This window comes from Phragmites australis, chromosome 18, assembly GCF_958298935.1.
Source record: "Phragmites australis chromosome 18, lpPhrAust1.1, whole genome shotgun sequence".
Lineage (NCBI taxonomy): Eukaryota > Viridiplantae > Streptophyta > Magnoliopsida > Poales > Poaceae > Phragmites > Phragmites australis.
The window spans coordinates 21648124-21675871 of NC_084938.1; the positions used below are offsets into that span (position 1 = coordinate 21648124).

Sequence of the window (27748 nt, forward strand, 5' to 3'; positions counted from 1 at the left end):
GCTACTGTGAGTGATTATTGCACATGCTGTTGGTAACAAGAACAGATGCAGTAAACAAAAGAAATTCATTGTGCACTTCTCATGGCAATGACACCACTAGATCATCTATCACGGTTATCCCTAGTGCAATCTTGTCGCAAACTTGACAAATAGCAGGAAGCAACTGTAAAGTTCAATCTGGCAGTTGAAGCGTATGAAAACTACGAGCCTGTTTGGAGTGCTAGAATTTCTCTGAAGTATTACAGAAATTTCAGGGGAAACAGTTGAATTTCGCCCTCTGGGAGCCTCGTCTAAATGCGACGCAACTCGCGATCTGAACCATCCGATCGCAGGCACCCTGCCCATATCACATGACACCCACCGTGTGCCTACTTTTATCTCGTCCTCTTCGGAAGCATCCGAGACTTGGCACACCGAATCCCAACCACCGGTCGCGGCGCCGAACGCCCGGCCGAGATATATACATCGACCTGCTCGTGACGAGGCGTAGCCGAGCTGATCGACCGAGCAGAGTGAGCTGCCGCGCGAGGCCAAGGGGATATGCTGCGAGGACGACAAGGAAAGGGGTGTCAAGAGGCGTAGGGGCAGGCAGGGAGCGCCATGTGGACGCCGTCGCGGGGGTCATCATCAGGGAGCGGGCGGCGGACCTTGCACCAGCGCATCGCGGACTACCTCGCCGACGACCAGACCGACGCGTCCGACAATGAGTCGTTCATCACGGCGTACAGCGATGAGTTCTTTGCCTCGACGTCCGCAGCCGGAGGGGGAGATGGAGGGAGCGGGAGAGGCGCCGGGGGAATGCTGCCGGCGTTTCTTGCGGATCAGAGCGACCTCGTGGAGGTTATGCTGGAGCTTGATGAGGATTCCATGGTGGTGCGCAGCGTCACGCCCACCGCCACGACGCTGTACGCGCCCACATCGTTGGCCGCTGGAGGGACGCACACGCCGGACGGCGGGCGGAGCCTGAGCCGGTGCTCGTCGACGTCGTCGAGGATACGCAGGAAGTTTGCGTGGCTGCGGTCGCCGTTGCTGTCGGCGCGGCACCCGCCCGCCGCGGCGCCCGAGCAACAGCAGCAGCCACTGCGGGAGGCGGCGCTGGCGGCCCGCGAGCGGCGCCGCGTCCAGGCGCGGCTGAACCGGTCGCGGTCCGGCGCGAGGCACGCGCTCAATGGCCTCCGGTTCATCAGCCGCACCACCGGCTCCGCCGAGCTCTGGCGCCGCGTGGAGGAGCGCTTCAACGCGCTCGCACGCGACGGGCTCCTCGCCCGCGACGACTTCGGCGACTGCATCGGTACGTGTAACTACACTCTGTTCGTGGTCAAGCTCGACGCGATCACACGCGAGACTGTTATGGCATTGGCGCGGTTGCAGGGATGGTGGACTCGAAGGAGTTCGCGGTGTGCATCTTCGACGCGCTGGCGCGGCAGCGGCGGCAAAACCTGGGGCGGATCAGCAAGGAGGAGCTCTACGACTTCTGGCTCCAAATCTCCGACCAGAGCTTCGACGCGCGCCTCCAAATCTTCTTCAACATGTATGCACCTTCCTCTAATCTCTTCCCCTGCTCTTGCAATTCTTTCTGGCCCATCAACAGAGTTTCCTTCCGCGCCTGGCCGGCACAAATTCATTTCAGGGTGGACACCAACGTGGACGGCAGGATCACGAGGGAGGAAGTGCAGGAGGTAATTAAGCAAAGCTCACTTTGGTTAATCAATCATCAGGGGTTCGTCATTAGTATTGAATTCAGCATGTAATTAGAAGCTTAATCAAAGCTCTTGTTCTTTTCTCTCTCTCAGCTGATCGTTTTGAGCGCGTCGGCGAACAAGCTGTCGAAGCTCAAGGAGCAGGCCGAGGAGTATGCGTCCCTCATCATGGAGGAGCTCGACCCGGAGAACCTCGGCTACATCGAGGTATGTATACACGTACAAATACAGTATTTATGTACGTAAATACGTATAGATGCACTTGCTGACTCGCCACGTACATACATATGCGCAGCTGTGGCAGCTGGAGGCGCTGCTCCTGCAGCGCGACGCGTACATGACCTACAGCCGGCCGCTGAGCAGCGGCAGCGCGGCGCAGTGGAGCCAGAGCCTCGGCGCCGGCGCGACACAGCAGCAGCAGGGCGGTGGCCGGGGCTGCGCCTCGCGGTTGCGGCAGTGGCGGTGGAGCCCGCGTCGCGCGGCGTCGAGGGCGTGCGTGGCGGCGGCGGAGAGCTGGCGGCGCGCGTGGGTGCTGGCGCTGTGGGCGGCCGCGATGGCGGCGCTGTTCGCGTGGAAGTTCGTGCAGTACCGGCGTTCCGCGGCGTTCCGGGTGATGGGATATTGCCTCCCTACAGCGAAGGGCGCTGCCGAGACGCTCAAGCTCAACATGGCGCTCGTGCTGCTCCCCGTGTGCCGCAACACGCTGACGTGGCTCCGGTCATCGTGGGTGCGGTTCTTCGTCCCCTTCGACGACAGCATCGCCTTCCACAAGGTAAACAAACTACTGCACCGAGCACTGGCAGTGCGCTGCTGACGTGCGGGGCCTGCCGTGGTATCGGGTGGGGTCGGGTCGTTAGAAGGTCGCCGTCGGTGGCGAGGCGCCGGCGTCCGTCGGCGTCGTGTTGCGGGGGACGCGTCGCCTGGTCAATCATTGGGACTCTGCCGCGTAGGGCCGGGAGGTCGTGGATGTTGTGCGGCTTGCATCATGTGGCCTTTTGTGGCGGAGGCTCGCGTAGCGTGCTTCGGGCTCGCGGGGCCCCGCCGTGCCGTGCGTTCCAATCAGAACGGCGGTTTGTCGTGTGGCCAAACGTGCGGGTGCAGAAGATCGTTGTTTCCCACACGTCAAAATTCGGGTCCGATAAAAGTCAAGCGGACCGACAAGTTTCCCACTGTTTGGTGGGCCATACCCCATCTCTTGGGAGACACTTGTTCCATGACCTTGTTGGCCCCACATGCAGTGACCTTATGCTCAGCCGCTTGCACAAGTGAATCAATGCGATGTTTGACTTGAGCGTACATTTTAACACTTGAGCTCTCCTTTTTTTTAATCAGTGTAGTACTATAATTTTTTGCGAGAATAATCTGAACAAATCACCGTCGATAGTCCAGAACGAGTGCAAATACAGTAGTGATTTAGGATGTGATCAGGCTAACGAGACAAGTACAGTGAAGCAGATTTCGTGGGTCCAATAATTGATCCTGCATTGGCCACTTGTTAGCGCCTTGATTGCGTTTTGCAAAATATGGGCAACCAGTAGTATTGATAGTCTCTCTGATTGTAAATATAGGTCATTTTAGATTTATATATAAAGATTAAAAAAGTAAATCGAATGATCTTGTTGTCTCTTATTTATTCTGTATTGAAAAAGATAACTAATTTATTTGTGAGAGTGATAGTATTTATTAAATCAGGATAAGAAGTGAAAAAAAGAAAAAAATGCATAGGAGTTTGAGAATAATTTATATTTAAAGAATAATTAAAGAGACTAAAACGATCTATATTTATAATCAGAGGGAGTACTTATTTTCCTCGAAAAATAGCACGAGTACTAGCATTAGCACATTGAGAATCTTTCTGTGTAACTAGGAATCAACTGGTAATGGGTTAATAAAGATTTTATCTTTAACCATTACACATCGAATCGAATTGGTTTTCGCATGTGTCACACGACATTTTTATATATATTTTTTAAAGAGGGCAGGAGCTCAGCATTTATTAAAGAAGAAAAAAGCTTTTACAAGAAGCACGCCCTAGCTCAAAACAAAAGAGTTGAAAAACTATAAAAGATCAACTAATAAAGACGTTAGCATACAACACCAAATAACTCTAATATGCAAAAAAAGAAGAGCTAAGTAGACACTCAAAACCCTCATATTTTCACGATGATTTTTTCTTTTATTATGATTCAAACTTGTCTTGGTTGGAGATTAAAATTTTAAAAAGTCCTCCTGTTTCTCCCCTTTTAAACATTCTAACTTTTTTAGATCATGACGTGTCACTTAACTATGTTAACTTTTTTTCTCCTGATCTGCAGATCATAGCAATGGCGATCGCACTGGGCATCTGCCTGCACGTCGGGAACCATCTTGCGTGCGACTTCCCCCGGCTGATCGCGTCGAGCCCAGACGAGTACCGTCTCGTCTCCAGTTTCTTCGGGCAGGACAAGCCGACGTACCGAAGCCTCCTCTGCGGCGCGGAGGGGGTGACCGGGATCGTGATGGTGACCATCATGGCCGTCTCCTTCACCCTGGCGGCGCGCCCGTTCCGGGAACGAGAGAAGAACGCCCGGCTCCCGTTCCCGCTGGGCCACCTCACCGGGTTTAACGCCTTCTGGTACTCGCACCACCTGCTCATCGTCGTCTACCTCCTGCTGCTCGTGCACGGGTGGTTCATATTCCTCGTCGACAGGTGGTACCAGAAGACGGTAAGGAGCTCACCTCTCACTTCTCACTTCGTTGCTTGCCTCCTCTTCAGCTAGTTTATTAATGGTGTGTTACTCTCACCTCTTGGAAATTTTACTATTAGGACCTCCTACTTGTCGGTAATTACTGCTGCGTGTAGCTTTCGTTAGGCTCATGTTTTTCTGACGCGGTCCTGCCGTAAAGTTATAATTGCACGTGGACCCGGTCTCTTCTTTTATCTCTCTCCGGCTCCGCTGCTTCTGCTTTGCTCCATCGCTTTGCTTTCCTAGTGCCGTCTTATTGGGTGTTATGTGATGACCACTGGCCACCGATGATTAAAATTTCATCAAAATGAACATAATATCTAATTTCACTTTTTTTTTCACTGACACGTGAGACTTACATAGCAAGGCGAAAAATAACCGAAATTTTGGCAAAATTTTGCTAATTTTGGTCATTTCACCGGTGGATGAAAAAAAAAAGGAAAAAAAAATTAAAATTCCTGCCAGAAACCATGGAAAAGAAAAGAAAATTAATGAAGTTGAAGCTTAAGCATCAGCTACTGACCGTTCAAGCCCGAGCAACCACATATTGAGATTAGACAATGGACATGACTAGTTTAGGAGCGTATTGTTGTCAGGCATGTCCATTCATTAAAGGGTAGGGTCATGGATATATATTCGACGTGAAGAACTTAGCCATCCATATACAACACCATTGCACTGTTTCACAGAGCTTTCGTTGAGAGAGAAAATTGACATGTACAATGTACATGAATGTGTTCCGAGCCTAGGTTGAAAATTTAGCTCGAGGTTCATGAGTCAGTTTGAACTCGAAGCGGTTTGGCTTAGCTTGGCTCGACTCGGCGGCCAAACGAGCCGAATCCTAGCCGCCTCCTCAGCTTAGTCTCAAATCTAGCAGAGCTCGAGCTCGAGCTGGCTCGCGAGTAACTCGGTGGCTCGCTTGCCGGCCCTGCCAACCTGCCACCCAGGTGCCCAGCCTAGTAGCCCACGCTATCTAGTTTAGGGTTCCACTTCCACCACTTAGTTGTTAGTCGTGAGTCGTCCACTCCACCAAAGGCCAGCCACTAGCCTCCATTCACCCACTCCACCGCGTCTGCTAGACTGCTACTGTGTCTCTTGATTTGGTGATGTGAGAAACTGACTAAATAATATTTTAATTAATCATCAGGACAATCATTTGCTTAATCACGACCACAATGATTAATTAGAATACTATCCCGGTAATCTCGGCATATATTTTGTGCCCAAGATCAAAACATATGCTTTTCCAACTCATAACATCATAACAAAGCTTAAGAAAGAGCGAGCAATTAAATTATATTATAAGCTCTTAAGCATTTAATCATTTACACAATTTACAATAAAAGGAAGCTAAGAGGATAAAAAACAGATCACCTCATAACCAAAACTAGAAACTACACAGCGAAAAATTAACACATATGAGCTAACAAAAGCTAGATAAAGCCATATGCCCTTAGGCTCCATCCAAAACGAGTAGTTTGCACTATTCATTCTCACCACCTACATCGGTGGGCGTGAAATAGCCAAACACGAGCTCATCCTCACGGTAGAACCTGAAAGAGCAGCATGAGTACGAAGGTACTCGCAAGACTTAATCCATAATGGGTATGTATAAATAACCCGATTCTAAAGAGAATGCATTGAGGTATTAGCAAGGAATCATCCACATGATTAAGGGCTTGCTTGTTTTGGCTTCTGCTTCTAACTTCTCTGAAAAGCTATGATTTTGGTTTTTCTGAAAAACTGATTTTGGATTTTAGCTATTGGATTTTACAATAATTTTTTAACTTCTCAGCACAGTACTTCTCAGAAAAGCTACTCTCAGCTAGCTTCTCAGCATCTAGTTTATTTCCTCAGAAGCAGGCTTCTGGCTTCTCCAGAATCCACTTTTCAGCAAAATCGATTTTTTGGCCTTCTGGCTTCTGGGCTTCTGACAGAAGTAGAAGCTAGAAACAACTTGAAACAAATATGCCCTAAGTAACTTTCATAAGCTAAATGCAACTTGACATACACATGTGAGCATCTATACATAACCACAGGCATTATTCTATCCCATCATTACCACAAGAACATATGTAACTGGAACCATAATAAGCATATCTGTAAATAGAATCATCTCAACCATAACCCAACATGCCACACCACACCATCCCACATTCGTGACTCTAGACTGATGCGGATGGATAAAAGCATGCTCATGACCGAGAGCACGGTAATTCGAATTAATTTTTACATCCTGCAAAGGGGTACAACTTTACCCACATAATCTGGATCCATCATCTTGGCCTCTGAGATAACCTTTCTCATACCTAAGACTATCCATTTGCACATGCCCATATGGCACCGGGGTTACCGCGAGCGTGTCCCGGACACCTCCGGCTCCCTGTCACCTTGCTTCTCCTTTATTTTTCTTATGCGTTATAGGGCCGCAAGGCAAGCGTCAGCACGACATATGATACCCAGCTCATTCGTCCATTATCTAAATATGTGGTTGTACGGAAAGTGCTAAAACCAACGGCACCGATGGACTATGCTTAAATGATACATGCGGTCTATGGCATCCGGGCTCCTCTTCCAACCTACCCCTAGCATCGTCCACATCTCGTCTCATCCTCACATCTCATACAACCCATATCATTGTCATTGTGTTTGTAAATAATAAGTAAACCCTAAGCTTACGGACAATAGTTGAACCATTGCTCGACTTCTATCGAGGACCTATGCATTTTCTAAGTATTTTGAATAACTCTTAATCTAGACGCCAACAATGATATCAAGGCTATATGGATATGGATCATCAACAACTCAAGGTGGAGGTAATACAAATCAACATAGGTTCTACCTAATCTAAACCCGACAATGGACCCACTACTCATGCAAACATACATAAATCATAATTTATCAAGTTATACAATATGAGATCCAAAGTAGTAGGTTGAGTATGCTTAGATGGTTGATTTGCTGATTTGGCAATTGCCTGATACTCCCGACGCAACACTCATAAAAATCTGGTAGATTTATGTCGCCTTCACTCGCTTGGACTGTCGGCGTAACGCTATCTAAACGAATCAAGAATGCATTGCATAAACAACTAAAAGGTGGGGAAAGTGTGCATATAATGCATGCTTGAATATTAGTAGAGCATCATGGTTCGAAAACATTTGTAAAAGATCACCAAATGATTTTCAGAAGTTTGAAACCCCGGACAAGGCAACCTAAGTATACACAGCCTTTTATGGCTGGCTGTCAGACTGACGTAGAGATGATGGTCTGACCGTCGGTCTGCAGAAGGTTTTGGCGCCTAGCGATCAGACCAGCCCTAGTGACGGTTTGACCGTGAGACCCTACTAGCGCCTCTTTGTGAGTCCACTGGTGAAGTCTCTAGCAAAACCTTCGACCATGAAGGGTACCAAAATATTCTATGGGACTAGTGGAGTACTTTTTAAAGTGATTTGGACAACATTCATTGAACTAAACTCAAAATACCACATGGAGGGCTAGGGTTAAGCTTGAGTCTAAATTGAATGGGGATCGATTAGAGCTTGGGAACGATGAGAAAATGGTAGGGGATATCTTACCTTAGCATAGAGAAGCCTTCTATTGGAGGAGATCACTCCAAGAAAGTTCTGATTTGGAGATCAGGCTCCGGGGTGGCATAGGGCTTGAGGTGGAAGAAATGCATATAGGAACTCTCCCGACGAAGAGGATGAAGGGGATGAGCTCGAGCAAGCCTTTGGGGAGCTCGAGGAAGATCCCTCCGTCGATATCCGATCGTCGTGGACGTCGAGGTGGTCTCTCACTCTCTCTTGGTGTGGGTGAAGGGTGAGTGAGAGTGAGTGTGAGAGAGTTGGCCAATTTCCTTAAGTGGAGCCTCTATGATGTGGCGGTCAGACCGTGGGAAGCCCACATGGCAAACCTACATGGTTGCCCCCTGACGGTCAGACTGTGGGAAATCCTTGTTAGACCGCGAGAGCGGTCTTATGCTGAAAACTTGATTCTATTCCCTTTTTTCTACTTGTCTTCATCTCCAAGGAATTTAGGGTTTTCCTAAAGGTCCATAAACCACCTCCAAGTACTTTTAAAACATGTTTAAACTCAAGTTTTCAAACGAATATGTATAAACATAATATCATGATGATTATGAATGCTTAATCACGTGATTAGTGTTTTGGGACGTGATAGAAATTCCCGTCGTGCCGCCGTCATTCCACGGCTCCGCCAGAGGCGTGTCGCCGTCCACCTTGCTAGCTCCAACCTCGGCATCGACATGTCATTGCCGCGGTGCCTCTCCGTGACTCCAGGCCCGCACACCGCCTCTCCATCTCCGACCGTGCCTCCACAGTCCATTGACAAAGCAACATCGTCGGTGCCACCCATGGGGGGTGAAGAGGAGAAGAGATGGGTGACGCCCCTGTTAGGCGTGCCCGGGCTTTGTAGCCGCCACCCATGGCACGGATTGGGGAGCGGGCTGGCTCTGCTGCCACCGCTGCCTGAGTGTGCTGCCGCTGCTATGTCATGGGCCCTGAGCCCACGTCGGTGAGCCATTTGCTGATGTCGCCATCTTGTACGCTGTATGTTACCGACCGCCTTCTCTGATTTGTGCCTGGACTTTTGCACCGTCGTGCTGCCGTGTGGGTGTTATCCCCAGCCATTGCTAATTTCTCTGTGTTAGGCTCCGACCGGCGTGCCGTTGAAGTGTTGGGCTCCAGCCTTCATGCCGTCGAAGCTATGTGCCCCGGTCGTGTTAGCTGCGGAAGCTGTCTCTCCAGCAATTCTGTCATTGAACAGTTTTGTTTGCTTGTCTTCGGCTATGTGTGTTGTGTGTGTTCCACGCGCCGTCGAGTTGTTCCGTTGAGTGTGTGTGTGGTTTTGCGCCATGCTGTCGTTCGGATCTTCATGTGTTTTCTCATTTGCCGTGCCGACATTGAGCCTAACTCTGTGTGTGTCTTTGGCTGTGTTTATGAGTCTACCGTCATGCGTGCTGTTGTGGTCGTGCTGTTGTGTGGGCTAGCATGGCCATGCCGTTGTGTGTGCGTGCCTTGTGTGTCTCCGGCTATGCCATTGAGCCTGACTTTTTGTGTGTCTCTGACTGTGTTAAGGAGTCCGCCGACGACGTTGCTTCGTCAACTTAGACATTATAAAACTCTTGGCTTGCAAGCCAGTTGAGTTGACTCGTGGCTCGACCGAGCCCGAGAGGAACTTGATATTCAGCTTGAGAAACTGAGTGAACCGAGTATGGCTCGGCTCACTCATAGCCGAACTCGTTCGGCTCGACTCATTTCCATCCCTATCCGAGTCCACATACATACAGAGACAACTTGGCCATGTAAGCGATGTGACTCCAAACAGTTTCAACTTCGTAAAATCCGGGTTGTATGGGGCAGCTGAGAGAAACTAGTCACCGAAAGAAGGGGGTTTCAGCTTTGCAGGCCCTGTGGCTGGGCGATTTGCTATTCGGATTTGCGATTAAAAACACTAAAACACTAGCATATCACTCAAATTTCTCATGTTTGGATTCAATGCCCCAAGTTGTCGTTGACGTAGTCGTCTTCTCTAGCGGAGATGTTAGATTAGGGTGGAGTTATGGTATGGTTGGGATTTACATATAGGGTGTTTGGTTGTCTGTATGTGGCTCGTCTGGTCTATGAGATGCATGCAGCAGGTGTTTGATTACTTGTATGCCATTCTAAGCCTGATTCTTGGGATATAAATATATGCACTAAGTCTAGCTCTGCAGATACATAGAATTATGACGTTTCTATAGAGCCATGCTCGTTGAATGCAGCCTGCCACCTAGCTAATGATGTTATTAGTACGTATTAAATGATATTAATATATTTTGAAGAATATTAAAGCTTAATAAAATAAATTAAGGACTATAATAATACGGTGATATAAAATAAATATTATGTTAACACTTATTTGTATATTTTGACCTCATGCAATATGTTTTCGTGCGAATAACCAAACACCATCTATTCTTAGCTAGGCTGAACATATGTATACAACCAAACAAATTACTCATGAATATAGGCCAGGCTCAAACATGCTAGCAACGAACGCATTCATACCGTCAGGACATGTCCACCGTAGGCGTGGTTGGTGGTGACGGAGAGGATGCCAAAGTGGCAAGTTGGAGCATATAGGAGATGAACGGAGCAGCAGTTCCATCTATGGGCCGAGTCGCTACGAAAATATTGAAGTAAATTGCTCTTTTTTGTTTTAGCCTAGGCTTTCGTGGTCAACTCGCCGGGGAATGCAACTCAGTGCCGGTACAAGTAAGAGGCGCATGCCACATAAGCATGGTGACATAGGCAGGCACAGAAGATGCCGGTTGGTGGTCGGTTCCCGTCAGGTCGAACAGGAAACCGTATCTGCTTAGCATTAAGACCGTGTACTTATCGATCAATCACCTTGGCATCAGGTTGGAGTTAACGGATACAGCCAGCTTGACAATGTAGGGCACAGCATTGCCGGAAACCATCGACATGGCCGCAGCTCCCAACCAATGAGAGCGTTGCGATGTCGTTTCAGATGCGTACACGTCTCCGGAAATGGATGGGGATCGCCGTCACGGTTCGCGCCCTGGGACCCTTGGTGTCGAGCCTAATCCGTTGTGATATTAAATGAAGTGATAATAGTGCAGAAATGCAAACCAATCCTGGGGAAATATCGCAGTTGATCATGGCCTTACTGATACATAAGACGAGAGTTTCAGAGAGCAGAATAGAAGTTTTTAGATTTCAGAAAAGCAGAATACAGGTTTTCAGCAAACTGAACACTGTGCAGAAAATCAGGTTCAACCCGATGGAGTTTGCTAATGCCCTGGATCTGGCTGTGGTGCTGTAGAGATATACAGAAATCTACAAATTATTCTACCTTCTATATAAATTGTGTTCCTAATTTGTGCACGTGAATAATTGTCATTCACAAATGTACATAAAAAAAACCGTGAACTTTGACTTAGCCTTCAAGGCTAAGATGATTTTGTTTCAGAAAAAATGCTTTAAGGCTAAAATGATAAACTATCAGGTACGTGTAGTTTGTTCCTTCAAAATTCCAATCCTGCTTCCTTTTCAGCACCACATTTGTAAAGGCCCATATTTTATTCCGTCAAGACTCCAATCACATGGCCACGCAAAAACTACATTTTGATTTGCAATCAAGCACAAATAGTGTGCTCATTGTTCAACGAGATGTAGACTTGATGGTTAACACCCATGGACAATTTGTTTCCTTCACATTTTCCACGGATTCAACACTAGCACACGCGGTTTAGACTTGTGCTGCTTTCCTTCCATGTTGGCTGCTCCTTTTGCAATCTTTTCTGAATTTTGATTTGGTTGCCCCTTGCCACATGTTGGCTCCAATGATTGTTGTGGCCAAGCTCGCTGCTAGGGGTCTTCGTTGTAAAGGTGTCACGGATGTGGCATCTAGCAATAAGTTCTATTCAAAGAGCTAGTAATATACAAATGAAACGCACAAGGATACAACTTTTGCAGTCACCTCAACAGCTGCCATCCTTCAGCCCAATGCATATTTGCATGATACTGAGTGAATCTATGCAGTTTAGTAGAACAGGATCTGGGAATCTGACAGCTTTCAAACTTAGAAGTTGGATGTCGAGCTGGAACATTGTTGTATGCTATAATGGCAGTATAATCGACCATTGCTGCCTGCAATTTCTGTCACTGGTAGCACCTCTTGCTTCTTGTTTCTGCATGCGATTTAGTAAGGTGGTAGTCACTCGATCAAACAACCTGATGCTATTGGGAGACATTCTGTTTAAGTGTTTTATTTGCACTGAAACTCTTTATTCTCTTTTGATAAAACGGTTGCAGTTCTCCTGCTACCATTTTAGAAACAGGAAAACCTGATGCTAACATCGTGATCCCTTTGGTGATCTTCAGACATGGATGTACATTGCTGTACCGTTGGTGCTTTATGTCGGCGAAAGGACGCTTCGGGCCTTCCGGTCGAAGGCTTACGCGGTTAAAATCCTCAAGGTAACTGAACTTCCAAGAGCTCATCTTCAACTATCTGAATGCCAAGCATCAGTCAGGACTCTAAAACTGATAAAAAAAACTGATCACCTTAACATCATCAGTTGGTAAAAAAGACGAACAAAGAGCATAATTTGCTTTCAGGAACATGTGCTTTTTCAGTTTGGATATCAATTATGTTTTGCGAATTGTTGAAAGCCTATCATTGTCATTTGGAAAATGGAAGGTTTCAGAGTGATGGAGGATTCTGGGCTTCTGGCATGTGGACAGTAAGACGCATATGGTGTTAGGTCATGTTGGCACTAGGATATGTCGTGGGGCATGTAGTCTGAATTGAACATTTTTGCTCCTTAAGGAACTTCCCATTACTGGAAGTTAGTCCCTTCATATGAAAAGTTTCACCATTTTTAGACCCAACTAGTGCAATCTGCTCTTCTATTATTAGTGTGACAGCAGTGGAAGTAGGTGCAGTATATTGCCCATGTCCTTACAGCAATTTGATTCACTCAGGTGTGCCTTCTACCGGGGAACGTCTTGGCCATAACAATGTCAAAACCCTACGGGTTTCGTTACAGAAGTGGGCAGTACATATTCCTCCAGTGTCCAACAATCTCTCCATTTGAATGGTTTGCCTCTTCATCAGCCTTGCTTTCTAGTTTCTACCTTTTGGTACGGTATCCCTGACACTTGTGCTGCATTCTTCCCCATTGTCCCAGGCATCCTTTCTCCATCACTTCAGCTCCTGGAGATGACTACATCAGTGTTCATATCCAGACCAGAGGGGACTGGACGCAGGAGCTCAAGCACATTTTCATCGAGAACTACTTTACGCCACGCGTGCCCAGAAGAGCCGCATTTGGAGAGCTAGGCATGGAAGAACGGAAGAGGTCCATCCATGATTCTCCACACCATGTCTGCTCCTCTGTTATCTACTCTTTGCTTGCCTGATGGATATGAAACTGAGCAATGCATTTTCTCTGCTGCAGTCCGCCAAGGTTGCTCGTCGATGGCCCCTACGGCGCCCCTGCGCAGGATTTCAGGAACTATGATGTTCTGCTCCTCGTCGGCCTTGGGATTGGTGCGACGCCTTTCATTAGCATCCTGAGAGATCTACTGAACAACATTAAGCTGGCTGATGAGCTGATGGTATCTCCTCATCTGCAGCATCCACTTCCAGATTTCTGTGACACATCTCGCCTGACTGTCCCTCTTGTCCGAACCTTTCAGGATCTGGCAATGGAGACCAGCAGGTCTGAGGACAGCGCCAATAACTTCAGCGTGTCAATGGCGAGCAGCAGCAACAAGAAGAGGGCGTATCGAACGAGCTGCGCACACTTCTACTGGGTCACAAGGGGGCCAGAATCATTCGAGTGGTTCAAGGGGGTGATGAATGAGGTCGCTGAAATGGACAAGAAGGTGATGCCTCTACCCTCTCTGCACTAAGATCTTCAAGATTTCCCGAGGGTTCTTTGCGAATGGTTGACAGTTATTTGTCCTTGTATAGAAATTTTCTCAATTGACCGAGGGTTTTCTAGTCTAATTTAGACATTTCTCGAGGATGAAAACCAACCAGCAACACAAAAAATCACCAACCAATAATTCCCAGCAAGGATCACCGTCGGCCATTTAGTGAATAACACTAGGGAAATGTCCAAATAGACTAGAAAACCTTGGCCATTTGATAAAATTTCTAAAGAATGACTATAACCGTCGGCCATTTGCAAAAAGACTCAGAAAATCTTGTGTTGTGTTCTCTTCTCCTTTGCAATGTTGGTGTGCTGATGATGGCATCCTCATGGTTGCAACCAGGGTGTCATTGAGCTGCACAACTATCTGACAAGTGTGTACGAGGAGCGTGATGCAAGGACAACCCTGCTCTCAATGGTGCAGGCCCTGAACCACGCCAAGCATGGTGTAGACATAGTGTCGGGCACCAGGGTAAACACACTTTGCTTCAGTAACCAAGATTATCATGATATCACTAGTGAATAATCTGCTGTAATTTGATGAACATGATTGCAAATTGAACATTTGATCTGTACCCATGTTTCAGGTCAGGACACATTTTGCAAGGCCTAACTGGAAAGAAGTCTTCACTAGAATCGCTTCCAAGCACCCCAATTCTACAGTTGGTAATATTTTGACCCAATGTGTTATTTTTTTAACCCTCGACTGACATAAAATGATAGGCATGACAGGATTATTAAGCATTGATCACAATTTTGTCGTTAAGTATATCTATGCATGCAGGCGTATTTTACTGTGGGAGACCAACACTTGCCAAAGAATTGAAGAAACTGTCACTTGACATGAGCCACAAAACGGGAACCCGCTTCCATTTCCACAAGGAGTATTTCTGATGGAGTATAGAATACCCCTGATTGCCCTAGAAGTAGATACCAATAAAACAACACAAATTCTTTGCATAGAAGCAAACTGACCCTCTTCACCATATGTAAATGTACATAGTACAAGGCAGAGGGTAGTGAGAAGCATTTTTATTTAGGGATGAAAACGGAACGATAAAATCCCGAACCGACCGATATCGTTTTCTGATTTTTCCTTATCATTTCTGATTTCTCTAGAACTTATATAAAACTAGGCCAATTTCGAACTGATGAATACGAAAACAAAATAAAAAACAATCTAGCCTGATTTCCGACTGTATTTTCAAAATACCATATTTCATTGGAAATTTCTGAGTAAACTCCGAATAATTTCTGTTTTTCCAGACTCAGACCATTCTAACTTTTTTAGGCCTCATTTCTATGTTAGCAAGAGGCTTAAAATAGTAAGACGGCAAGCTGCACCCTAATCATTTTATAATTTTTATATATTAGATGAGTTCTTTGTAATTTTTATGTTGTAGTACATTTTGTAGTACTTATGGAATAGTTTTGAATTGTGACATCAATATATTGAATGGATTATAAATTATGTAGTGTGAATATATTGTATCTTATATGGTCTAAGTTAAGACTTATTCGAGTACTCAAGTACTAATATCGTTATATGAACGAGTCATGAGTTATGTCGTTGTAAGACTTAAACATATCTTGACGATTATATGGATACTTACCGTTTGAGTCATGTTCTACAAGATGATATTTCTGATCTAAACTATCGGTTCCTGACGGTAATCGACATGTTTCTGTTCCGATGACTTTGTTTTCGAAGTTTTTGATATCTCCGATATAGTAATCGTTTCTGGCATTATCGTTTCCAATTTCGATTTTGAGAAGAAATATGAAAGTAAAAGTGATTTAAGATATTATCTGATCATTTCCGGCCGATTTCATCCCTATTTTTATTAGCAAAGTGGGAGGGTAAAATTATCCGTGTTCTCAGACAGCCATTGGTTACTACAGATATACATGTATAACTCATAGCTACTCGTGGTATGCTAAGCGTACAAGAGACCGAGACAACCAATTGGAATGTATGTCATTCAATTCAATGTTCATGTCTACATGATTACTCACTAACAGTGACATTGGCAACAATCATATATGGTGAATTATTTCTTCACTTATGTGGTTATGCCTCAACTGGGATTTCTGAAAAGGTTATTAACCAAATGTGATAAGATGATCACCAGTACAAGCATACTAAATTTATTGAATCAACTAGCATGCTAGTAATTGCACATAATCAGTAATGGCACTGAATAGTATCAGGTTTTGTAGTTGGGGGCATATGCACTTCATGCAGCGTTCGCTAAACACTGTTTGCCATATGAATCTAGACCAAGAAGCAGTGCTTATTATTATGAATTAATAATAAAATACAGTTTGCCACAAGTAATAATGTACAGTACATCCATATACATTTAAAGCTAGACAAGACAAAGTTAAATTGCTTGTTAGCCCTATCCAAGGTCAGAAGGAGAAATAAGACTTCAGGTACTACTTACACCAATCACCAATGAGATTCCCAGATCCTAGTCTGACAAGGTCAAAAAACTCAATCAGTTGCAGAGAACAGTGAATCTAGATTTGTTCCCCATGTGAGTTTAGTTGAAGTATGCTGCAACAAGAGCATCCTGTGTGGAAATTCTCTGCAAATAAACAAAGCCTCCAATTATTGGAATATTTCACAACAATTTTCAAAGAAATTGCAATTTAAGGAAAAGTTGCTACGATGTTTGCATAAGTCAAGAGTCCTTTGTATTGAATATCATATAACCAAGCAAATGTTAAATCGTACACATCCTACGAGACAGGAAAAGAGATTTTTAATTCCATATGGGAAGTTTTTTGAATTGTGAATATCCTGATGTCATGGCGGCATGGCAACAACCGAAATAAAATGAATTTAAATACTTGAAGGTTCAGTTTACGAACATTCAGCTATTAAATATAGAATTTATGTTTTACCTAGAAATTTTTTAAATTCAAACTTAATGACAAGCACATGACAAGGCAACTAATTTTAGTTTACCAAAACCCTAAAAAATAGCACGAATATATGTTGAATATTTGTTATCAAGTCAAAACAATACTACATGTGGCATAACAGCTGCTATATCTGCTATTCTCTAAGAGCTATAGCGGGCCACTATTTCCGCTATAGCTCTGTAGCCGCAATAGCGGAGTTTTCTGCATTTAACTATAGTGGGCCACAAAACACTGTGCATGGCAGTCAAACATAGAACTGTGTTAAATATAAGAAAGAACATACCTGAGTAGGATTAAGGATCAACATGCGTTCAATTAATTCGATGGCATGGCAGTCAAAGCTGGAGAGATAATTTTTTACCACATTATATTCAAACCTTAAAAGAAAATATATAGTAACCAATGCACATGTGTTAAGAAATTGTAGGAAAATTACTTCTGTAACATATCTCTCAGGCGTCTTTTGGTTGGCGTCACAGGATGGATAGTCATAGTCTTGTACAATGGTAGCTTGCATACACCTGGCCAGTTTTCTTCATTTGGAGATCCACACAGTTCAAATATTTTCGATAGCTGGTCTTGCTGAAACAACATACACGCTTCTGTCAAGGTTTATGCATAGAGGTAAAAAGAAATAAAAATGAATGATGTCAATAGTTTCAAGAAGTAATTAAGCCATATCCAAGAAATTTTATAAACAAATATGCTGCCATGCTTAGGAGGGGAGGAAGAGTTATAGGAACAGAGTTCATGGGAAGAAAGCAATATTAATGTATCCCACTAGGAGATAAAACACATACAAAAATAGTGGGCAAGTAGGTTAAATAAAAATACAATTGTGGATCAATTCATGTATGTTTAAGGTACGACTTGGAGGTTAAAAAAAAACAAAAATCCATAATAACATCACGTTAGTATAATAAAGGTGGTCTAAGAAAAGTATCAAACTTTGATGGTCCTAACAAATATATCTATCTTTCAAAGATCACTATACTTATTTGCATATTATACTAAACTAACAAATCCAGTCTTTTAAAGGATATCAACGGTAAAAATAAAAGGCATTACAGAACAATGTTGGACAGATAGTAATGACAACAGATACATAGGCCCCAAAAAGCTCAATTTATGCATGAAACTGGAACTCAAATATGGTGTCTAAAATTCATGATACAAAATTCATGAAAAAAACTGTTCACTAATTACATCCCAGATAGCACCAGGAGCAATAGCATAGAAAAGAAAGATAAGGAATATAAATCATACCTCGGTTTTGCCAGGAAATAATGGTTTCTTAAGTAAAAACTCTGCAAATATGCAACCAACAGACCAGATATCCACAGCTTCAGCATAATTTGTGGCACCAAGAAGCAATTCTGGGGGTCTGAGAAATTCGTAGAATCGAGGAGGTCATAACAATGTCCACATCAGCATACAGTGATTGAAAAAAACATGGATATAACTAATGTAAAAAAGTCGAACAATAAAAATATGCATGAGGTTATTTTCCCTGAGTCCTTATTCCACTTACCGGTACCATAAAGTGATAACATGATTTGTGAAACTACCATCTCTAGTGAATGGTCTTGCAAGGCCAAAATCAGCAAGCTTTAACAGCTTACCACCGCTTACTAGAAGATTAGCCCCTATAAATAGTTCCACAAACAAGGAGTTCTGCGATAAGAATTAAAAAAAAATGAACGAGGTAAAGTTGAAGTTAAACCTAAATAGAGAAAACCTTTGATATCACGATGAAGGACATTGTTGACATGGCAGTAATGCAATCCTTTTAGCAGCTGCCCCATATAAACCTAAAGAAATGGAAATTGTACAATGACAAATAATCATTCTTAAGAAGAGCACCAATGACATTTCTCACTGTGAATTTTAATTTCTTAAGTACATTAGAGTACCTTGACTTGGGATGTGGTACTATGGTGCAATACTTTCTTCAAATCATGGTCCATGTATTCGAAAACCATGTAGATATCTCCCCTATACATGTGATCATCTGCATAAGATTAGCACAGTTCACAGGATAAGAAAAATTGCATGACAGGTAAAATTAATTAAACTTTGCATCAGCATGAACCACAAAAATGAAGGATATAAACAGGAAAACAAAAGAACAGAATTGCATACCCAATCCTCCTGTTCCATGCGCAGAACCTGAAAATATTGAAAAATGGTTAAGTAAAGTAATTGTACTTTTGTTTATTTAGAAATGACTAGATGAACATTTGTTACCAGGAGATACTACAATCTCTTTCAATCTGATGATGTTCTCATGATCCAGCTTTTTTAATAGTTTAATCTCACGCAAGATTTGGCGTGGAAACTACAGAGGTACTGAGAAGTTAAGAGGGGCTACAGTTTGCATCAAATAATGTGCTTGTTCATCATAAAAAAGTATTAGTAGTTTTGTTGAGATCATAAAGCTTACCCCTTCTTTGCCATCATCCAGTTTGATTTTCTTGAGTGCTGCTCTTTCCCCAGTCACAATATCCACAGCCTCAAATACCTCACTGAGGGTTGTAGGAAAAAGCACAGCAGGGACAACTTAGTCATTTGGACAAAGCATAGATAAAATGTATGTAGTGGTAAAATGCCTTAACAGCTTGAAGTTTGATGGTGATAAAGTAAAATCTATCAAAATGATGGAGGGCACTCCCTTTAATCTATTTTCTTATTATGATTTAATACTAAGGACAAGGAAGAACATCAAGACTGGAAAGTTAGCATGTATTTCAGAGTGCTAGAGAGAAGATTAGAAGACAAATACAGCCCAACATATTCAGTGTGAATAAGGTTTCAGAAATAACTATTGATTATTGTTAGTGAAAAGACCACCTGCTATATTTCTTCTCCAAGAATGTAAAAAATTGTACTCCAGAAGTTTACTTTTTGCATCTGCAATTACCTTATGATGTACTACCTTGAGCCACAAAAAAGAAGTGGCCTTTTGAGTTGTGTGCAGAGAACCTATCTGAACTTTGGTCATTGTTATTTTTTTAATGAGATCGAACATTTAAATAATGAGTAGATTTGTCTCAAATAGTAGTTTCCGAGTATTATAACTTTACAATGTCTTATACATGTATTTAAATAGACATTAGTAGTCAAAGTTGCATTTTGCCGACCGTGTCAGTGTTTGGGACTTTTTGTGACCAGAGGGAGTATTGCACAGTGCATATTCAGATTTGCAATTGAAGTGCTTGCATCTGTTAACCATTTTTGGTACAGAAAAAAAAGGAGGTCGCAGTTTTCATTGCTTTCCAAAGAATATAATCAATGTCATAGAGAGGAGTTGATTATACTCAAAAGAGAAGTGAATGAGTGTTGCGATATTTAGACACTGGGGCAACAATTGACTTCAAAACAATATCTTGCAAACACTTTAAAACTCACTATGAATGCTTAAATTCCGTTCCTTTCAGTGAACTGAAGTATTTCAAGACGACAATTGACGCAGGCTAAAGATTGAAGGAAATACTAAAAAAATGTGTGTAGTTCCTTTATTTTCACCACAAAAGGAGCACATCCAAGTATTAGACTACGATTCCCAGTAAAACACAGATAAGCAACCAAGTGAAGTGTATAAAATAAACCATAGCAGCGTCTGTTACATGATATGAACTATTTCCCAAACAAGTACACCATTCTTCTATATATACACACCAAAAGCTATAGTTGGTTCTTTCTTATCTACAATTGGAGTTGTGTAGCTGTGGGACCTCATCAGGCATGATTCCAGTATATACAACTCTACATCAAAATTTAATATATAGGAAGCATTGGCTGTGGGCAATTAGATAATAAATCTGTTAATGGAATTCTCTTCCTGCACTTACTGTGCTCCAAGCCTCCAATACACTGATACATAGATTTAGGAAAACTGCTTTGTGTAGGCAAAGGCCTAGCTTGGGAAAATCATTCTAGACAAAAAGCATTGTCTCCGAATGTCCAAAAAGATGCAAGATGTATAATTGTGTGATGTTTTTAGCATAAATTTGTTTTTTTTTGTTCTTTCATCACCATGAAAATAACAGTTAGCTAGTTGCAGTGAACAAAAATTACAAGTTCTCATTGTTGCAGCACAAGAGAACTATATAAGTATCAGTCTAACAATTTGTTTGGGAACCACCAAAAAAATGCCTAGCGGTAGCAGCTAACGAGTTCCAAAGGCCTTCTTACTGAAATGCCTGGTGTGCAACACTATCAAAGCAATCCTAAGAAAATGACTGATTTACTACTTATTTAGCCGCAATGATTGAGGGCATCTAGGAGGAAGCCATTAGAGCACAGCTGCGCCGCGCACTAAGGAAACTCGTCGGCGAGGATTAGCACAAAGCAGGCAATGGATCGTGCGACCACGGACCAAAAAGATCATCAGCACTCCGCCGCCGCCCATACGATCCCAAGGCTAAGGCGCTACACTGCATCCACGGCCCAACAGCAACGCGTGGCTAGCAATTCACACGAAACAGGCAAAAATGCGAGAGAAATTCCAAGTTGGGAGGGAACTCCATCCCTAGTAGCAGCTTGCTTACCCGTAGGTGCCCTCGCCGATCTTGCGGATACGCCTGTAGCAGTCGACGGTGCGCGCGCCGGCAGGGGCGTATTCGGTCAGGTTGAGCGCGCCAAGCGGCGCCTCCTCGCCGGCCATCTCTGCCGGAGGCCGCGGTGGTGACGCGAGAGAGATTATTAGCAGCCGCTCCGCTCTCCGGCGCTTGGGTCAGCGACGGCACGACGCGGAGGAAGCGGAGGCCCGAGGAGTCGGGACGCGAGTCAACAGCAACCACTCCTGCTTACGGTCCAGTACCCTTACCGCCCTTTCACAGGAATATTAGCGCCCCTACTATTCTCTAAAAGGACGATTAGCCTTTTATCATATACCTTTTCTTTACCATTTTTAAGGATGGTTAGAATAGTTACCGCTTTCTGAGAGATGGTTAGCTCAGTTTTTTTAATAAAAATAAGAAAAATACTAGAAGTTATGTTTGATAAAAGTAACAAAAATCTTAAAAAATGTTAAGCGAAGATATAATAAATACATGTAAGTGAAATAATAAAATCATATTGAATTTTAGATAGAATATGTACATGAGATGAGTATATAAAATTTAAACATTACTAATAGCATGTAGGCTACATCTAAGATACATACACGACTTAGATAATAGATTAAAAATGATAGAACCATATTGAATTTAATAAGTACAACAATTAGGAGCATAAATATTATGGACGAAATGATCATTGAAGTTGTCTGTGGCTTATCTCATAGGCCATCCAATGGTAATCGTATTCTGGGGATTTTGGTCTATGTGGTGCCGGTGTATACGAAAAATAATCAAAGTTAGGATCCCAGTCATCTGCCCCATCGTTAGAGAATTCGCAATGGTGTGTTCTCTGAGGAGTAAGCATGAAGTCATCATCGTCGGAACCAATCCATTTGGTTGTGGCGGAAGTGGTAGAAGCATGTTCTCTTGTGGTGGTTGTTTTTCATGGTGGCTCGAACCACTGTCTCTTTCGCAATGGTGTGAAGGTCTCGAATGACCACCTCTGTATCTTCAGTTATGTCCGGGTAGACAGCTGTCATTGAAGAGGAGATGAAGCCTTAAAAAAATTCTCGATAGGTTTGTTCAACAACTCTTCATCATGAGGAAATACCTAAGTATACAAGAAGATTATATGAAAATATAAATATGTCTTAGAAGTCAAACCTAACAAATAATTGGGACATGTAATAATGACGAACATATCTTAATGTGCTCCTCATACTGCTAAGGGTGCATAAATATGGTGTGTGCTCGCTTGCTAAAATACTTTGCTATGTCGGCTAGTTCGCACACCCTTATATATCTCTGATGACACTCTAACAAGTGTGTCTTAAGGTCCATGAAGATCACAAAGCTTACCGTTTGCCGCCATTCCTCCGTGGTGAAACAAAGACAGTGGGTCATGGTCTGCCATTTTGACAGCACTTTGTTCAAGTTCTCCTCCTTAAACACATCATCACCTTTTGCCTGGGTCTCACTCATAATATGTAGAGCTATCATTGAGAATTTAGATATCTACGAGAAATGTCTACTTGAGGAGGCAACCATGGTGTGGTATTAGTTATCAGATGCTAGTGTTCTTTTGGAAAACTGCGGTGTCATGACCTTCTCATTGCTTTGGCCTTACATTTTATATGCAGGCACCGATGTTGTATGGACCAAGTGTAGATATGTAAGATAGTGTATGCATTGGATGCCTTCCTGCACCGAGTGGTCACTGGACTCTGATTAGTCGGTAGCGTGCAGTCATATCGCTCTAAAAAGGTGGCAGCGAGCAGTTACATCAATCTTAAAGGCTGACAACAAGGGGTCACATCTCCCTAAAAAGGTGGCAGCGAGGGGTGACTTCACTCTGAGAAGCTGGTAGCATGATGTCACATAAGATTAAGAAATACGTTAATAACATGGTAAGTAGTAACACCTGAACATGTAATATATAGAAAGTAGACATGAACGAGTATGTATGACTAGACCTCGCGTATATACCCTTCGTCACATAACTGACAAAGACACATCATCAGATCATCAAGGGGAGATAGGAATATGTGAGGTAAAAAAGGTTTGTAGAATAACGGCGGTGATAATTCATTCGACTGTGGTTACATAACACAGTTACACTACTATACGACACACACATTAGAAAGTTACAATTTTTATGATGTTAGGTATCATGGTCAATGCAAAACGTAAGCATATCATATTGACACACCTTATGGAAAGTAAATAGCTAGCCTACAGTGGAGTCGCACCAGAGTCAATCCTCGTTACTTGATGCTTCTTTCACTCTCTTTGGCAAGTGCATCTAAGTTCAAACAATAGAAGTACCTCATACTGAAGGTATCCAAGACATGGGAAGACTGAACAGTGCATGTCTATCCACAATGGTATTTAGGCCTCGGCATACCTTTTGTCAATAAGCAGTTAGCGAACATGTCCCTGCTTGGATCATCTAAGACTAGTTTGCAAATCAATGTATGGATATGTAAGACTAGTTTGCAAATCGAAGATGTATCATGAAACAAACATCTAAGTTACGAAAGCAAAGAAAAATGCTACTACTGTCTCCCCCGTTGTCGTTGACTGTTCCCACCATCATGGTCCCGTCGCCACTGCTGCTGGTTTGACCTCACATGGCCCCTAGAGTAGGTCAGGTTATCTGGTGGAACAACCTGCTTGGTAGGCCTAGTAGTGATGATGGGTGTCGAGGCCTCCTCCTAGGTCTATTGTGTCAGTAGTGGAGCACTGGCCAACTAGGTTCACATGACATCGTCATAGTCTGGTGTGCCCCCGAAGAAGTCCCTCACGATGTTGAATGAGGTGTCCGACCCAAGCTCATCCTCCTGACTCGGGTATGACGACTGCGATGTTGCCGCCATCGTCCATGCATAATCACTCGCAGGGCCTACGAATGGATGAATTTATTAGATACGATAAATGTGAAAATGAATGTATTAGTTAAAATGCAATATTGTACCTGTATGGTACGCAGGGGCAGCTGTAGATGGCCAGACTTGACTACCGAAGTAGGGTGCGGATGGTGGAGGTGCAGATGCAGGTGTCCTGGCTTCATCACTATAGTAACATGCAGACAGATGATTATATTATATATAGTATTGAATATATTGAATGAGGTAATATATTAGCACCCATTACCTGAGAGGCCTGTGAACGGTGAAGGTGTCAGCGCTGGCCATGGTCTAGGTCTTTGCGGCGTTAAGTATGTAGGTGCACCTAACATATTTTTTAAATAAATGCATTCGTAATAAAAAGAATTATCTCTAATCGACGTGCGTGTGGATATGGATGGGCCCATACCGAGACGTATGACGCCAAGTGATCTGCCTAGAGGTTGTCACCCGGTTGGCCCTTATGTGTATACCTGAAGGTCAACCACATTAGATAGACTATAAATGAGATGAATGCTATGAATTATATATTTTATTTTAGTTACCTGTGAATGTGGGGTGGAACGGTGCGAACGTTGATGAGGGGGAATGTCTAGAAGTGTCCGAACTACCTCATCACACGGTGGGGTGAGTACTTCTCGACGTAGATGTTGAAGACAAGTGGCTTCATCGTAAGCTAGTAGTCCTCGTTATGGTCGCAAAACAGAGACAGACTGATAGGCACATAGTCTTGTATCTTCGAGTGACTATAGGGGATCCAAACCACATCCTCTGGACACAGACGGTTGAACTACGACCTAAAAAGCTCATACGTACTATGGGCCTGCTCGTGCATCTAGTTCGGCTGTGGAGAAAAATGGTAAGAAACCGGACTAAAAATATGTGTCAAGTAAACCAGAGCTATGCTTCCTATATACCAGACATTGACACCACAATGAGCCTATGGTGGGCTCGTCCTCCTTAGTTCCCCATACCATTCCTTAGGGTACAAGGACTAGTCCATAACAGGCTGGCCGATCGCGAACCGCTCGTACGGCCACAACTGCAGCAGGAGTGGGCACCCATTAAATGTGGGTAGTGGCTCCTTCTTCGTGCAAGTGTCGCATAAGGCCCGATACATCTCTGCCAGGACAATGGAGGCCTAGCTAAACTGGGGGACCTCATCGGGCTCCGCATCTACAATCCTCCTCGCGTACAGAAGAAGGGTCCTCGACACCAGGTGGCCTTGGCCGCTGGTGAACATGACCCAGCTGAACAACCAAAGCAGGTAGCACTCTAAGTGCCTCGCAACGAAGTACACACCGGTGTCTGGGTGCATGTATGCACGCTTGAAGTAGTGCAAATCATGATGTGTAAAATATATTGGAAATCGTAAAGAAAATGGAAAAGTAAATTGCAAGGTATCTAGAATTGGAGGATCCACTTCTTCAAGGGCATGTACGGATCTAATAGGAACTTGGGCATGTAGGCGGGTAGGTCGTCCTTCCACTGAATAGGGCTGAACCGCGTGAGCATGACGTTCATCCAATCTGCATCTAGGTCAACGACTCCAATGATGGCTTTAACGCAAGGTAAGCCTAACAGGTAGGGTACATCCTGCAACACCGGTGTAACACCCTTATTTTTTTATTTAATAATTCCCTAAAATTTACCTAGAATTTAATTAGGGTTCAAATTAATAGAATAGATTAAAACCTATTTTATAAAATAAATTTAATGTTGGCACAGGTTATACCTTGGTTGTATGCATTCATGCTGAGAATAGAAACATTTGGGTTTTATTGTGTCAAAAATGAATTTTTGAAAACATCGAGGTGCATCGTTTGAATTTTTTGAAAAGGTTTGAAAATATTTTTATAAAAGAAAATTTCTCTTTTTCCTTCCATGGGCCAAATTTCCTTTCTTTCTCTCTTTCCCTTCCTTTTTCCTTGCAGCCCGCTTCTTTTCTCTTCCCGAGCCAAGCCCTTTTCTCCCCTTTGGCCTCCTTTCCACGTGGGCCGAGCCACAACCCAGCCGATCGCTCAGCAGCTCATTCTCGCGCTTGCCGTTCGCCTGGGCTGGCTAAAGGCTAGGCTCAGCCGCCCAGCAGCTGGCTGCCTCCTCTGTTGGCTCCCCTGGCCGAAGCTGCCTTCGCCTTTGCGTAGCGCCTACGAGATGCGCCATCTTCCTCCTCACACCCGAGCTGGAATCGTGTCGTGCCCGACTCGAACCGCACAGCTGCCTTCCCCGAGCCCGTATCTCAACGAACCCTAGCCTTATCCGTCTCCCATGCGCTTAACCCTGCCTATATAAGCATGTGTCCCCCCTCTTTTGATCTGATTAGGGTTCAAATTAATAGAATAGATTAAAACCTATTTTATAAAATAAATTTAATGTTGGCACAAGTTATACCTTGGTTGTATGCATTCATGCTGAGAATAGAAACATTTGGGTTTTATTGTGTCAAAAATGATTTTTGAAAACATCGAGGTGCACCGTTTGAATTTTTGAAAAGGTTTGAAAATATTTTTATAAAAGAAAATTTCTCTTTTTCCTTCCATGGGCCAAATTTCCTTTCTTTCTCTCTTTCCCTTCCTTTTTCCTTGCAGCCCGCTTCTTTTCTCTTCCCGGGCCAAGCCCTTTTCTCTCCTTTGGCCTCCTTTCCACGTGGGCCGAGCCACAACCCAGCCGATCGCTCAGCAGCTCGTTCTCGTGCTTGCCGTTCGCCTGGGTTGGCTAAAGGCTAGGCTCAGCCGCCCAGCAGCTGGCTGCCTCCTCTGTTGGCACCCCTGGCCGAAGCTGCCTTCGCCTTTGCGTAGCGCCTACGAGATGCGCCATCTTCCTCCTTACACCCAAGCTGGAATCGTGTCGTGCCCGAGTCGAACCGCACAGCTACCTTCCCCGAGCCCGTATCTCAATGAACCCCGGCCTTATCCATCTCCCATGCACTTAACCCTGCCTATATAAGCATGTGTCCCCCCTCTTTTGATCTGTTTTCGATAACCCTAGCTTGCCGCTGTCGTTCTCCATTGCCAAACTCGCTGAGCTCGCGCCGCTGCCACTCCTGAGTTGCTCCGCTCTCATCGATCATCTCTTCAACTTTGCAAGCTCAGGAGCTAGCTCACCGGCTCCTCCTTGATGCCCAACGGCCGCCGGAAGAGCTCCTCCACCACTTGCTGGGTTGCACCGCCACTGTGCTCTGTGGACACACATGGGTAAGCCTTGGTAAGGACCCCCCCCCTCCCTCAAACGGATTCACCGAAGCTTCCATGTCGTTTCCTGCCATTTGTCGTCTTTCTCCGAGGCCGGCGATGAAGTTATTGCCATGCGTCGGCGAGTCTGCCATCATTTTTTCCCCTAGCGTCACCGTACCGAGCCCTGTCCGGCCACTCTCTCTTTTCCGCCAGTCACCCATCTCTCTTGACCATCCAATCAAGCACTGATGGTCAAGATTAGATCGGTTTGTACCCCTTCG

The 27748-nt window shown here is 44.1% G+C and overlaps 2 protein-coding genes across 2 annotated transcripts; one reads left to right on the forward strand and one right to left on the reverse strand.

The window, feature by feature from the left end:
- Positions 1 to 404: 404 nt before the first annotated feature.
- LOC133898818 (respiratory burst oxidase homolog protein E-like) lies at positions 405 to 14998 on the forward strand. Its single transcript, XM_062339574.1, has 14 exons — positions 405 to 1291; positions 1372 to 1531; positions 1631 to 1679; positions 1794 to 1907; positions 1996 to 2472; positions 4016 to 4405; positions 12337 to 12432; positions 12940 to 13055; positions 13146 to 13316; positions 13416 to 13575; positions 13657 to 13845; positions 14239 to 14367; positions 14483 to 14561; positions 14680 to 14998. Exons 1-14 carry the CDS (start codon positions 601 to 603, stop codon positions 14787 to 14789), a joined length of 2931 nt encoding a protein of 976 aa, XP_062195558.1. The 5' UTR covers positions 405 to 600; the 3' UTR covers positions 14790 to 14998.
- Positions 14999 to 16171: 1173 nt separating this feature from the next.
- LOC133898819 (cyclin-dependent kinase C-3-like) lies at positions 16172 to 21667 on the reverse strand. The gene is made up of 11 exons (XM_062339575.1): positions 21377 to 21667; positions 19270 to 19351; positions 19074 to 19164; positions 18969 to 18995; positions 18740 to 18837; positions 18565 to 18637; positions 18358 to 18472; positions 18093 to 18210; positions 17263 to 17408; positions 17110 to 17167; positions 16172 to 16486 (listed from the first exon to the last, which is right to left on the reverse strand). The coding sequence occupies exons 1-11, from the start codon at positions 21490 to 21492 to the stop codon at positions 16442 to 16444; spliced, it is 969 nt and encodes a 322-aa protein (XP_062195559.1). The 5' UTR covers positions 21493 to 21667; the 3' UTR covers positions 16172 to 16441.
- Between the last annotated feature and the right edge of the window lie 6081 nt (positions 21668 to 27748).